Raw genomic sequence first — 12893 nt, forward strand, 5'->3', positions numbered from 1 at the left:
ACCCTTGCAATTCAATAATAGCTTGAGCTTGGTGCATAATCCGCTTTTGTGCCTGGGAAAGCGCCGGCAGGAGGGTTGCGGTCGTCCTCATCCGCGCTGTCGTCTTCGTTTCCTTCGAAAGCCTCGCTTGGATCTGGTGGCGCCCGCATGCGGATCAAAGCGTCTTCGTCGAGCGCGGGGACGATGAACATCTTGGTGGTGTGATACTCGCGTCCAGAGGGCATGCTTGCTAGCAAAGGCTCTGAGGGAGGTACTATTTGAATGCCAACCTGGTATAGTCAGTTAATCATGCGCAATGAACCAGCGAAGGCGGGTATACATACAGTGTCGTTCTGCTTCTCCCACTTCTTCAACAACATATCGACGATTCGTCCTTCTTCAAACTTGCCCGCATCAGTACCCCAGTCCACACCTTTTTCGATCTTGCGATCTTCTCTCTTCTCCTGCCACTCCTTTTTCAGTTTAGAGAAACCAGATGACTTCTTCTCTTCTTCCGCGCCCAGCGACGCAAAACCTAGCTCCTTCTTTGCGCCTCGAAGCCACGCGATGCCCTCGCCTGTTTTACCACCTCCTTCAGCATCGCAGGCAAGGAACCGACACGCCTTGCCTTTGGCGGTCCGTCTCAGATCATCCACGTATTTCAGCAGATCGTCGTTGATCTTGGAAGACCGCCCCAGCATAGCCTGGGCTTTCGCAGCGTGTTCTGAAGAAGCAAGGCACAGTCGAGCGAAGAGATGCGCGCGGACCTTGGGTATATCAACGCCCCTGAACATCCAGTCTTTGTTCTGCTTGTTGCGGTCTTCTATCACGACAGCTGGGTATGGATCGTCTTTCAGGACGGTGATGAGAGTAGCTTCAGCCATAGTCAGCTCCGCCAACGCTCCCAGCACAGCCACAGATATGTCTATAGCTGCGGGCTGTGAGTTGTACTGCCCTGCGCGATTCACCAAGTATGTATGTATGGAGTTTGCTTCGAGAAAGTGCTTCATAGCAGCACCGATTGCGGTTGCGCGTTGTTCGGGCGTGGGTACGGTCGCATTGTAGAGGGTGTGTAGCTGTGCTCGAGCCTGGAGGCTGTATACGTATGCCAATGTCGAGAGAGTATAGCAGAGCTCGCTCTCAAGACTCTTGAGCTTGACTCTTGCTGGCTCGCGACCCGGTATCGAAGACCCCAGCGTCGAGCGCCATTCTACTTCTAGCTCCTTGACCAAGACCAGGTCGATCTCTTCGCCGGCGCAGCTCGCACCACTCAGTCCTGCATCGAGAGCGAATAGATATGGTATGTAGTCGTTGAGGGCGGATGTTACGGTGGAGAGGTTCGAGGCCTGTGAGGCAGGTGGTATGCGCTTGTGTCGCTTGAGCACGTCTCGAAGGACGCCTCGCGCAGTGGTCGCGCAGTTCGGTAGGGACGGATGGGTGCTGCTGTTGAAGTATTCGGTGAAGGATATGCTGGAAGTAGTTGGTAGGACGAAGGGGAAGGGCATCGTGTTGACTGTTGACTGTTGCTGGTCGGAGCCGTCGCTGACGCAGGTACGCGGTGGTAGCGGGGTTGAGGAGCTAGCCTTGGCCTCATCATATCAACAGCCTGGGGAGCCACAAAGCGTCCGGAACACGCGCCTGGAACATAAGACCTAGAAATTTGAGGTTTCACGTCAGTGAGAAAAGAAAATACACGAACTGTACCACTGCAATTGTACACTTGATCCAATAATTCGTGCTACATCGATCTCTCCTCCGGCATGTATATGTACAGTTTCGCCAGTACGAGAGAATTGGTGCGTTTCAGCATACGCTTGTCGAACGCCATAAGCCCTTGCCTTCGTCTGGTTGTGTCTCCCGCTGCGTGTTGTGTATGGTCTGCCCGTTGTCGTCCGTCCTTCATGCAAGCGATCACCGCTGTTGCCGGGTCGCTTATCGCTTCAACGCATCGTCGACGTAGTTTTGTTGGGCAAAGAGGTATCCCTTGACCTTTGCGTCCTTGAGGAGCTCAAAGTACCGCTCTGTTCAGCCTGTGTTAGCCTTGGCTCTGTCATGGCGTACATCCTCAGACGGCCTTGCACCGCTGCAACCAGCCCCAAATTCGACCTCTTTTCGTTCTGCGCGCATTCTTCTAGCCTGCAAAATAGAAGAAGACGTACCTCGCAAATGTCCACACTTCTCCAAGTGGTTGACCCCCTCCCTCCGGTAGCACTTGCCCATCTCGTCTCTCACCAGCCTCGCCATCATGCTCCTCACCCACTGCTCTCTGATGATAGCATCTTGCGCGCCCTTGAGCGCAGTGTTGTCCTCGTAGTCGACACCGTCAAAGGTTGGCGCAACCTTGGGCTTTTTGGCAAGGAAGAGTTCGGACTCTGGCGTCGGCATTGCGGCGGCGAGGAGTGCGTTCGGGGGTGACGGTCGTGTATAAGGTTTCCGAGAACTCCGTCGAGAGATTTGGAGACGTGCGACGGGGCAATTGGTGGTGTTGCGAGGTGTCGTGGTCGTGATCGTTGGTGAGCTTTGAAAGGGCCGAGCTGCGATTGGCGGCGGTGCACGTGATGCTGCATCACCACCAGCGCCTTCCAAGACCGCGCAGGACCACTCTCAGTTTTCGCTATGGTATTATTTCTTCCCTCTTTTGGTTACAATCAACTCATGCTCATGTCACACCATCCTTATCCTCCTTCTTCCCCCGATCCCACCACCCACCCATCGCAACACCCCAGCCCGCACCAGTCTGCTGATTTCCATCACTTTGCAACTTCACATCTCCTTGATACTTCACATGCCATTTCGCAGGGTCAAATCTGATTTCCCTCATGGAAGAGTACAACAGTCGTAGTCTTTCTTCTCTCTCTTGTTCACAAAGTGGGCACATGCGCTCGAGCCGGACAGTGTGCAGGGGATGTACACGGCCTTCTTCGCAAGTCGGCTGGGTATCGTTGTCCTCTAGAGCTGGGGCATTCGGCGGCGAAGTTCTGGTTCTTGAAATGATAGTAGGTGAGGTCGTGTGCGACAAGGCAGTTTTACCATCTGCGTTTGGAGACAGGAGAACGTCGGTAGTTGATAGAAGATCTGTATGACATGTCTTGTTATGGTCCGTTTGTACAGCAGAGTGTAAAGTCTGCGAAGTATCTCCGTACGTGATTGTTTTGTCTGTTCTTTCGGTAGAGTCATCGTCTGGCACCAACGTCATTTGTGAGTCTCTGCCCTTGCGACTGCTTCCCAAAGAAATCTCGCCTCTGGTAGCTAGATCCTCATGCTGCGTTGATGGCAATCTTGACTTCTTTTCGCTCTTCGTCTGCGCATTCTTACAGTGCCTAACCGGCGTCTCTGAAAAAGTTGAGTGGCCGCAGCCAACAAAGATGTAAAGTCGATAGTAGCACATTGCGTTGACGTTGACAACAGACTCTGTCTGGGAACATGGGGCTTTGTTTAAGATGTTGGTGTAGTGAGTGGTGATTGCTCGCTGAACACGCTGTTATGAAACGTGTACCAGTAATGCTTTGTCTACTTCACCGCGAACGAGTCTAATTTCGTATTGACAAAGACTCACCGGAGGGTCAGACCCTGAGAGCAAACGGGAGTGTGAGTAAGAGCACACTATGACGGGAACGCACTGACACTTCTGTGGGCCTACACGGCTGTTATATTACAATTTTACATACAGTGGTATCTTGAACGAACTTTTGAAGGATGCTGACACGAACACCTACGCTATGCTTGATGCTACAAGGAATCGTTGAGAATTCATCAAACCGCTGTCTCCTTCTCCTTCGCGACATCAGGATTGCTTGCCTGTGCCTCAGGGTCGAGCGGTAATGACCCCTTGCTAGCCCTCTTCCTCCGCCTCTCTGCGCGCTCGGCTTCCCTCTCGAGCCTCTTTGCCTTTTCTACCTCGATTCCAGTCTTGGTCTCTTCGTGCTGTTTGTCGAGCTTGTTACGCGTGATCAAGAGGCTGACTGCGAGACCCACAACAGCAAATGCGACGTAGAGTATCCACATGGTGCTCAGCGAGTCTGCGAATGCCTTTCGCGCAACAGACTTTTGCTCATCGGGGAGGGACTGAATAAGCCCGACGTTGGCACCGGCGGAACCTCCACCGAACCTCGACGCAGTTTCGGGACCGAGCGCAGCGGCCAGTTGAGACTGCTTCGACTTCATCTCGTTGTTGAAGATGACCCCACCTACAACGACCGAGATGGCGCTACCAAGGTTCCGAGTAAAGCCGAATGTTGCAGTCGCAGTAGCGATGTCGCGTTTCTGGGAGCATGTCAGCATCGGTAGACTAACGAATGGCAACTATGGTTGCTCTACCGCAACCCCGCCTCTAGTGTCATGTGTAATGATCACGCGTGCAGGCGCCAAAAAAGAAACTTTTGATGGAACTTACCGGTACGAGACTCTGAAGTGCAATGAGCGGTGATTGAAAGTTTGGACCAACACCAATTCCAGCAATGATCTGATAGACGATGATCTTGGCCCAAGAGCTATTGACGTCAAAGTCGATGAAAAGTCCAAAGCCCAGTGTCATCATAATCATGCCAAACCAGATCATAGGTAGATACTGCCCGGTTTTCTTGATGAAGATACCAGTAAAAGCTGAGAGGAATGAGAGTGAGACCGCAGTAGGCAGTAGATACACTCCCGAAAGAATAGGTGTTGCGCCAAGCACAGCCTGGAAGTAAAGTGGGAGGAAGTAGTTGCCGCTGATGAAGACGAAGGAGTGGAAGAAGCAGGTAGCCAATGCAGCCAAGTTCGATCGCTTCGAGAAGAGATCGAGGGGCATGAGAGGGTACGGTGCTACCCGCCACTCAATGGCGAAGAAGATGCCAATGACTACGGCTCCGAAGATGATAAGACACAGCACTGTGGCAGAATCCCAAGGATGTGAGATGCCTCCGAATTCCAGACCGAGGAGCAGCATAATGACTCCGCCGACCATGGCGAGCGAACCCAGCCAATCAACAGCTTTGAGGCCTTCACGGAGCGGAGTCTTTGGTGTCTTGACATCGAGGAAGAACAGGAGGATGAGGAACGCAACACCGTCGAAAGGTAGATTGATGTAGAAGCACCATCTCCACGAGACCTTTTGCGTGAAGAGCCCTCCAACAACAGGTCCTAGGGAACTCGCCAAGGCCCATACACCACCGATGATTCCAAAGTATGCACCTCGGTCCCGCACAGAGAAGAGGTCGGATATGGTAATGTTGACCAGTGTGATGAGACCTCCACCACCAATACCCTGTATCACCCTTGCAGCGATTAACATATCCATGTTGACAGCCACACCTGCAAGGAGGGAGCCGACAAAGAAGATGGCGTTTGTGAGCAACAGGATGGGCTTTCGTCCGAAGATATCAGAGATCTTGCCCCAGATTGGCGTGGCTGCTGACTGTGCGATGAGGTACGCCGAGCCTATCCATGTATATCCCGAAGCGCTGTTGAACTCTGCCGAAATCGTGGGTAAGGCGGTCGTGACGATGGTAATATCCAGAGCGACGAGCAGAACCGCCACAGCCAGAGAGAGCATGATCAAGAAGATCTGTAGCTTCGTTCTCTGAGGGAATTCATCTTGCGCACCAGGTGCGCCCGGTGCAACAGCGGCGCCATTCGCCCCAGTAGCGCCCTCTTCTACAGCCTTCTCTCCATTTTGTGTTGTTCCGTCTCTCTCGGTGAGACTGACATCGGTCGAAGAAGTCGTGATATCGTGACGTCCGTTCGGCGCGTTCGAGTCGAGGTGTGAGTCCCCAGCTGGGGCTGGCGCATTGTGTGTTGCGCTCATATTACAAATGCTAAGGAATGACTATTATAGAGTTTACGTGTGACGCGGCGGTGACATGTTATAAAGGCGCACACAAGGCTGAGTGCAAAACTGAGTGCAAAACGTTTGCGACAGGCGATGACACAAACTGGGTCGCTTTCGCGCCTCTCGGGGCTCTCGAACACCGACGCGACATGCGTCATGGCGCTACATACGGCGCTGAGATCGATCGCACGAGCTGGATCATTCCCGCTCTGCATTTTACCGGAAATAAATCCCAGGGGCTGCTGCAGTTCGCAGATAGCATAAATGCTCGCGAGATTGCTGTGCGAGACGATGTGCGACTGATAAAGCCCCTTTGACGTTCGTGGTCATCGGAGAGGCGCTGCTTGGCCCTGCAAACTGATGAACCGTCCATGGCGAGGCTACTGTTGTGCGACGTTGCACAGACTGACCAAGTCTGCCACGCCGTTGGGGAACGCATGGCTTATCTTCGGGTTGCTACAAATGGTATTTCCATTATCGATGTGTGGTGGAGTGCCATGCGGCTGGAGCAGCGGCTTTGACGCAGTGCCACTGAACAGCCGGGGGCAAAGACATGATTGCAAATGCCGCGGAGAGAAAGGACGACAGGAGTACGACTGTACTTTAACATGTTGTGTTGCTGATGTTCACACCAAGGCCCTAACCAGATGTTTACTTTTGAACCCCGACTCATCCCCACTGTAATACCCGTGGGTAGTTTGTTCTTCGCTTCTTCGCGCGCTCTAGGGTGAGCTATGATTAGCAAGGCGAGGGCTAGCAGAGGACCATTTTATGGTTGCACGCAGCACGGAGCTTGCGAAGGAGTTTGGTCCTGATACGAAACGTACTAAAGTCGTCTGCAGCCCTTTATTTTGTTAAAACTATGGCATCTGGCAAGGCGAGCAGTTTAAATCGCGCTTTAGTATGGGGGAAAATCCTTGATCCACGCGAAATGTGTGTCTTGACCAAGATTTAAGTGCTTTTGGCTCGTCGTGCTTTCTGAGCGGTCTGGAGGTCGACCAAGAGGATATCAAGGCAAGATTGAAGTGTTGAAGTTCGATCGATGAGCAGCGCGTCATTCTCCACAAAATCCCCAGGCGCCGAGAGAGGAAGCGCATGTGGAGGAGCAGGTGTTTGGACGAGAAGCATGGATGGTTTTCGTCATACTGCTGTATGCTGAGCATCGGTGAAGTGATGGAGCAGAGGCATCGTGTTGAGAGGCTAAGTGAAGGCTAAGTTAACCTGCATCTGAGTGGGGGGTGCATCGCAGTGCATGGCTTTGGCGTTCGCCGTCAACGTCGTTGGAGCCGGGGGAAACGAGCGTGAGCACACATGCGCAGCTGGCTCTTAAGGTTCTCAAGGTTCTCCGCAGTTCACTTTCGGCGCTGCTGAGGTGCAGCAACGGCCGGCGCATCTCGGAAATGAGGCAGCCCCCGGCACGGTGTCGCGACAGGATGTGAAAGGCGCCTCCACGCGAGGGTGCTAGCGACGGTCTAGACTACACATGCTTCTGTTGGGCATCTGCAGGCTGATCACCGAAAGGCCTTCTGCAGCTACCCCGTAGGTGCAGCGAAGCGTGCTTGGAGGGCAAACGGATGCGCAGCGGCAGAGCGGTCGGTCCTTTGTGGCTTGAAGGCGAGGGGTGACGTGAAAGGCTGGACGGGACCCCAGAGTAGCCCTGGTGTGAGGGTGCAGGGGCGCCTCTTCAGGTTTCCAGAGTTCGTGGCTAGGCCAGTGCCGCTACTCCGCTTCGTGGTTCTGTCTCGACAATCTCCGCACCTCCCACTGCTCAACAGCTGCCTCTACATCCGCCGTTGCGTTGTCAGCCCGATTCCTGGCCACGCTCCACTGCACCTCCGTCCCCGCACGCCCATACATACCAAGTCACGACCGCATGTCTACGCCGAACAATCTGAGATTTTCCCTCGCCGCCGCCGGGCCCACGCTGTGATAGATATTGAGGCATTGACCCGCACCCGCCCGGTATGACGGCCATGCTGTCGCTCCCGCGAGACAACCCGCCCTTCCAGCGCTCGCCCTCGTCCGCCTCCCTCGCCTACGACACCTACACGCCCATCCGCAAGAACCAGTACTCGCTGCCCGACCTGCGCTCGCCGTCGCTGAGCGGCTCCTCACGCACCTCGTCCATGCACTCGACGCCCTCCAGCAGCGTCTCGCTCGATCCCAAGTCAGACGAGTCGAGCAGCGAAGACGATGGCCTGGCGTTTCCCAATTACACCTCGGCGCGGCAGTACAGAAAGGGAAAGGGTGTTGCAAAGGGCAAGGGCATCAGTCACGGCGTCACGCCCATCGACATGGCCTCGTTGAAGCCTGCATCCTCCGCCATGCGCCCGGGCTCGCTGCCTTCACCGTCGCCGACCGAAGGCTTCTCCTCCGATACTCCCATGACCACGCCAGACCCCATGCCCATGTCCGAAGACGACACGGCCGTGCGCAAGGAGCCCTCACACCACGTCGACTACCTCTCGTACGAGTGGCGCGAGGAGGACATCTGGTCGTCGTGGCGGCACATCGTCGAGCACCGCAGCGTCTACGGCGAGCGCTCCAGGCTCGAAAATGCCTCGTGGCGAACGTGGGCCAAGGCCCAGTTTAAGCTCAAGACCATCTCGCCCGAGACATTGAATTGGTGAGTCCCGAATATTTCGATCTGCAGCCACGGCAGGGGTGTCGATCACCCCCATCCGTGCACCATCTTGCAGATTTTTAACTCTTGGGCACTGCTAACGAATCACCAGGCTCAAAGACGTTGACGTGACCTGGCTGTACGGGCCCATGCAGCCGGCCTCAAATCGCTTCTGCTCGCAGCAGAATTCGGAGCCAGCCAGCCGCCTGTCCAAGACGAACTCCTTCGTCAATGGCGTCAAGAAGCCAATCCTCAAGAAGCGCAGCATGTCCGAGGCCATGCTGCAAAAGTCTCTGTCGTCGTCGTCACTGCTGCAGCAAGCGGCCGAGTCGGTGCAGGCCCAGCAAACAACCGGTGTGACGCTGGAGTTGCGACGGCCCCGACCAATCATCGGCCGTGTAACCCCCGACTTCCCCACATCTTCCACATTGTCCCGAGGCCTGCTTTGGGAAGGCACGGACTACTTCTCCTCAAAGTCCACCTCCGGACTGCACACTCCCGACCACGGGGAGAAGCGGCACATCCGCTTCGACGACAAGGTCGAGCAATGTATCGCCGTCGAGTGCAAAGACGCCGACGATGAGGAGGATGACTGCAACCACAACCCCTGGGCCAAGTACCAGGAAGCGGATTCCTCGTCGGACGAGGGCGTCGTCATGATGAAGCGGTCGCGCCGGAAGAAGCCTCTTTCACGGACTGCCTCGTCCGTCAGCATCAGCACGGACAACAAGACCATTGCTAAGCTTCCATCGACGACGCTCAAGTACCGGACAGACTCTCCCGACGTTCCCGAGACGCAGCAACATCACTCCCTCGCCATGTGGAAGTCGCGCAGCGGGCTCTCTCCGTCGCCGTCCTCCGAGACCCTGAAGCCGTCAAATCCATCACGAAATTTCCTGCTGGAAGAAGACGACGAAGAGAGTGAGGAGTTCCTCAAGCCCTCTAGCGCTTACGGCTCAAAAAGGGCCGGCACTCCCACTGCTTCGGATCCGTACTCATTGCGCCGGAGTGGGTCGTCAGCCTCACTGGAAAGCGGCGCACTACGAAGAACACCATCCGGCATGTTCATGCCATTTGAAGGCGACGAAGAAGAGCCTTTACCACCCACTCTCATCGGCAGAGTTGTTGACACCGTAAATACTGCACGAGACATAGGCCATGTCATATGGAATGCGGCATGGAGTAATTAGAACTTTGACTTTAGCGTATGGCGTTCGCGGCTTTGTACTACTTGCGGGATGGACTTGGGAACAGGTAGCATACATACGCAGACCACATCTTACGACCTGGCTAGGCGGCGGAGTTTTGGGAATACCTACACTGAAGCGCCGTTGGCTGCATGCATTGGTGTGACTATGGATATAGCTCACCTACAATCGATACCACATACGTTCAATGACAGTACTACTGGGTGATGCAGTGTGTTGTGTTGGTCGCACAGCGCACGAGCGTGATCGATGCGAGTTTGTTGTGCACAACGTGGCCTGTTTGAAGTATCTCTTTAAGATTTGAAAAGCAGCCTGAACTGTATTCCTTATCTTGGGACTTTTGGATTCGGGGTTGACGTGTGGAGAACACGTTTGTTCTTCCCGAGGTCTGCACTAGCGCCGCGGACACAGAATCCTGGAATGAGCGACTGTGAGCGAGCACCTGGGAAGGTACCTGGATTACTAGCACTTCTTGACCACTTGATAGTAATTGCATGCAATGAAGTCTTAAGTGAAAGTGTATCAGATCTGGCCAGCTGGCGTGAAAGTAATTCGAGAAGCATCCATAACCCTGGAGCATAACCGTGCATGGGTCGCGGCGCTAGTGGGGAGCTCCAAGGGCCCGCTTCCTGCCACATTTCACTAAGGTGGCCTTTCTGTGTACTGGGCATTTAACTGTCACCTTGCCCCAACGTTGAATCCGTGAACTCTTCTCCTCCACCTCAACCCTCAACCAAGGCAAGCACAATGCGTTTTGCAATTGGCGCCACCGTTGCGCTCGCTGCCGCCGTTGTGCGCGCAGACGACGCCAGCTCTTCCGAGTCAGCGTCTTCTTCCTCGACCACGGTCGCAAAGCCAACCTTTACTGTACGTCTCTGAATCAGTCACGTAGCCGAGGCTCTCTCTAACATTCGTATAGCCCACAAAACTCAAGGCACCTTTCCTCGAGCAGTTCACCGACGACTGGGAGTCCCGATGGAACCCCTCACACGCGAAGAAGGACGTCAAGGCTGATGACGAGGAATGGGCATACGTTGGCACTTGGTCCGTTGAGGAGCCTTCCGTACTGAAGGGTATGGAGGGTGACAAGGGACTGGTTATCAAGGACAAGGCGGCTCACCATGCCATCTCTGCCAAGTTCCCCAAGGCCATTGACAACAAGGATGACACCCTTGTTGTTCAGTACGAAGTCAAGCTTCAGGGTAGGTTTTCCAGCCAAATTTGGGATATCACGTTATTCTAACAACGGACAGATGGCCTCGAGTGCGGTGGTGCGTACATGAAGCTCCTTCAGGACAACGCAGCCCTCCACGCTGAGGAGTTCTCCAACGCTTCTCCCTACATCATCATGTTCGGACCCGACAAGTGCGGTGCTACCAACAAGGTACGACACTTCTCTCAATATAGCCAACTAAGCTGACATTTCTAGGTTCACTTCATCTTCCGTCACAAGAACCCCAAGACCGGCGAGTACGAGGAGAAGCACCTCAAGAACCCTCCCATGGCTCGTATCGTCAAGACCACCAGCCTCTACACCCTCATCGTCAAGCCTGACCAGAGCTTCGAGATGAAGATCGACGGCGAGTCCGTTCGCAACGGAACCCTCCTGGAGGACTTCACCCCCTCCGTCAACCCCGCTGAGGAGATTGACGACCCCAACGACACAAAGCCTGAAGACTGGGTTGACGAGGCCCGCATCGCTGACCCTGAGGCTACCAAGCCCGAGGACTGGGATGAGGACGCCCCGTTCGAGATTGTCGACGAGGAGGCCACCAAGCCTGAAGACTGGCTTGAGGATGAGCCCACCACCATCCCCGACCCCGAGGCTGAGAAGCCCGAAGACTGGGATGACGAGGAGGACGGTGACTGGGTTCCTCCCACCGTTCCCAACCCCAAGTGTGACGAGGTCTCTGGCTGCGGCAAGTGGGAGCCTCCTATGAAGAAGAACCCTGCCTACAAGGGCAAGTGGACCGCTCCTTTCATCGACAACCCGGCTTACAAGGGCGTCTGGGCCCCCAAGAAGATCGCCAACCCTGACTACTTCGAGGACAAGACCCCTGCCAACTTTGAGCCCATCGGTGCTGTAAGTTGACTCTATCTTGATTTCACAGACTCTTTGCTAACATGCCGTAGATTGGTTTCGAAATCTGGACCATGCAGAAGGACATTCTCTTCGACAACATCTACATTGGCCACTCCATCGACGACGCTGAGAAGCTCAAGGCCGAGACCTTCGATCTCAAGCACCCCGCTGAGAAGGCTGATGAGGAGGCCAACAAGCCTAAGCCCAAGGACACACCCAAGTCGCCCTCTGACCTCGTCTTCAAGGATGACCCAGTCCTTTACGTCAAGGAGAAGGTGGCCCTCTTCCTCGAGATCGCCAAGCGCGACCCCGTTGAGGCTGCCAAGTTCGTCCCTGAGGTCGCTGGTGGTATTGGTGTTATCGCTGTCACCATCTTCGCTATCCTTGCGTCCGTTCTTCTCGGCTCCGGTGCCGCTCCTTCCAAGGAGCAAGTCAAGGCCCAGGCAAACAAGGCCAAGAAGACCGCTGTTGACGCCAAGGACAAGGCCGCCGAGGCCGTCGCTACTGGATCTGAGAAGGCCCAGGCTGAGATCAACAAGCGCACCACTCGCTCAAACGCTTCATAGGCAGTATTGACTATTGAGTGAAAGGAGTAGTACCCTGTTGGGAGAAACAGAGTACGAGGAACAGACTACCAAAAAGTGTCGTTCAGAGGGCATTTCTTCGTCCCTCCCCGATTGGATTCCTGATTTGCAGTTACACATCATTTCGAGGTTCTCGGCGCTATGATTATGTATTGAGGCTTTGTTCCTGAAAATGGGATTTGCTGCGCCCCGGGACACAGGCTGGGAGATAGGGAGTGTAGAAACATATGTTCAGATTTCATCGATAAGCCTGTGACTTGTTTGGATGTGTGCTGTTACTCGGCTTCCTCTCGTGTTTCTTCTTCTCGCACGCTTGACTTGCCCTTGTCGCTGACGTCCAGTTCCTCATCGCCTGTATCGGCGGGATCCTCTTCATCACTGTCATCAAACATATCTTCGTCGCTAGCGTCAGAGTCGCTGGTATCGGGGTCCTTTTCGTCGCTGGACAAGATTACCTGCGGCTCATCCAGTACATAGTAATCTTCAATCTCGTCAATCTCGTCATTTTCCGCGTCTTCTACTTCCGACAAGCAGCGTATGCCTCCTCGTACTTCTCTTCGCGGTGGGGGGGGGGGGGGCAACGGTGTCTCGGTGCGCAGGAGCTTAT

At 54.7% G+C, this 12893-nt stretch overlaps 6 protein-coding genes across 6 annotated transcripts; 2 read left to right on the plus strand and 4 right to left on the minus strand.

Moving 5' to 3' along the window:
• Positions 1-11: 11 nt before the first annotated feature.
• On the minus strand, positions 12-1484 carry J4E85_010077 (uncharacterized protein; the record flags this gene model as incomplete). Its single annotated transcript, XM_051474291.1, has 2 exons — positions 12-269; positions 324-1484. 2 exons carry the CDS (start codon positions 1482-1484, stop codon positions 12-14), a joined length of 1419 nt encoding a protein of 472 aa, XP_051321784.1.
• A 427-nt stretch (positions 1485-1911) lies between these two features.
• J4E85_010078 (uncharacterized protein) lies at positions 1912-2364 on the minus strand (the record flags this gene model as incomplete). Its single annotated transcript, XM_051474292.1, has 2 exons — positions 1912-2000; positions 2139-2364. 2 exons carry the CDS (start codon positions 2362-2364, stop codon positions 1912-1914), a joined length of 315 nt encoding a protein of 104 aa, XP_051321785.1.
• A 1368-nt stretch (positions 2365-3732) lies between these two features.
• On the minus strand, positions 3733-5764 carry J4E85_010079 (uncharacterized protein; the record flags this gene model as incomplete). Its single annotated transcript, XM_051474293.1, has 2 exons — positions 3733-4242; positions 4373-5764. 2 exons carry the CDS (start codon positions 5762-5764, stop codon positions 3733-3735), a joined length of 1902 nt encoding a protein of 633 aa, XP_051321786.1.
• Positions 5765-7752: 1988 nt separating this feature from the next.
• Positions 7753-9601, plus strand: J4E85_010080 (uncharacterized protein; the record flags this gene model as incomplete). Its single annotated transcript, XM_051474294.1, has 2 exons — positions 7753-8414; positions 8524-9601. The coding sequence occupies 2 exons, from the start codon at positions 7753-7755 to the stop codon at positions 9599-9601; spliced, it is 1740 nt and encodes a 579-aa protein (XP_051321787.1).
• Positions 9602-10366: 765 nt separating this feature from the next.
• On the plus strand, positions 10367-12268 carry J4E85_010081 (uncharacterized protein; the record flags this gene model as incomplete). Its single annotated transcript, XM_051474295.1, has 5 exons — positions 10367-10486; positions 10539-10821; positions 10873-11003; positions 11049-11702; positions 11753-12268. 5 exons carry the CDS (start codon positions 10367-10369, stop codon positions 12266-12268), a joined length of 1704 nt encoding a protein of 567 aa, XP_051321788.1.
• A 293-nt stretch (positions 12269-12561) lies between these two features.
• Positions 12562-12761, minus strand: J4E85_010082 (uncharacterized protein; the record flags this gene model as incomplete). The annotated part of the gene is given in 2 exon segments (XM_051474296.1): positions 12562-12727; positions 12742-12761. The coding sequence occupies 2 exon segments, from the start codon at positions 12759-12761 to the stop codon at positions 12562-12564; spliced, it is 186 nt and encodes a 61-aa protein (XP_051321789.1).
• Between the last annotated feature and the right edge of the window lie 132 nt (positions 12762-12893).

This window comes from Alternaria conjuncta (genome assembly GCF_024043145.1).
Source record: "Alternaria conjuncta strain BMP 0040 chromosome Unknown scaffold_21, whole genome shotgun sequence".
Taxonomy (NCBI): Eukaryota; Fungi; Ascomycota; class Dothideomycetes; order Pleosporales; family Pleosporaceae; genus Alternaria; species Alternaria conjuncta.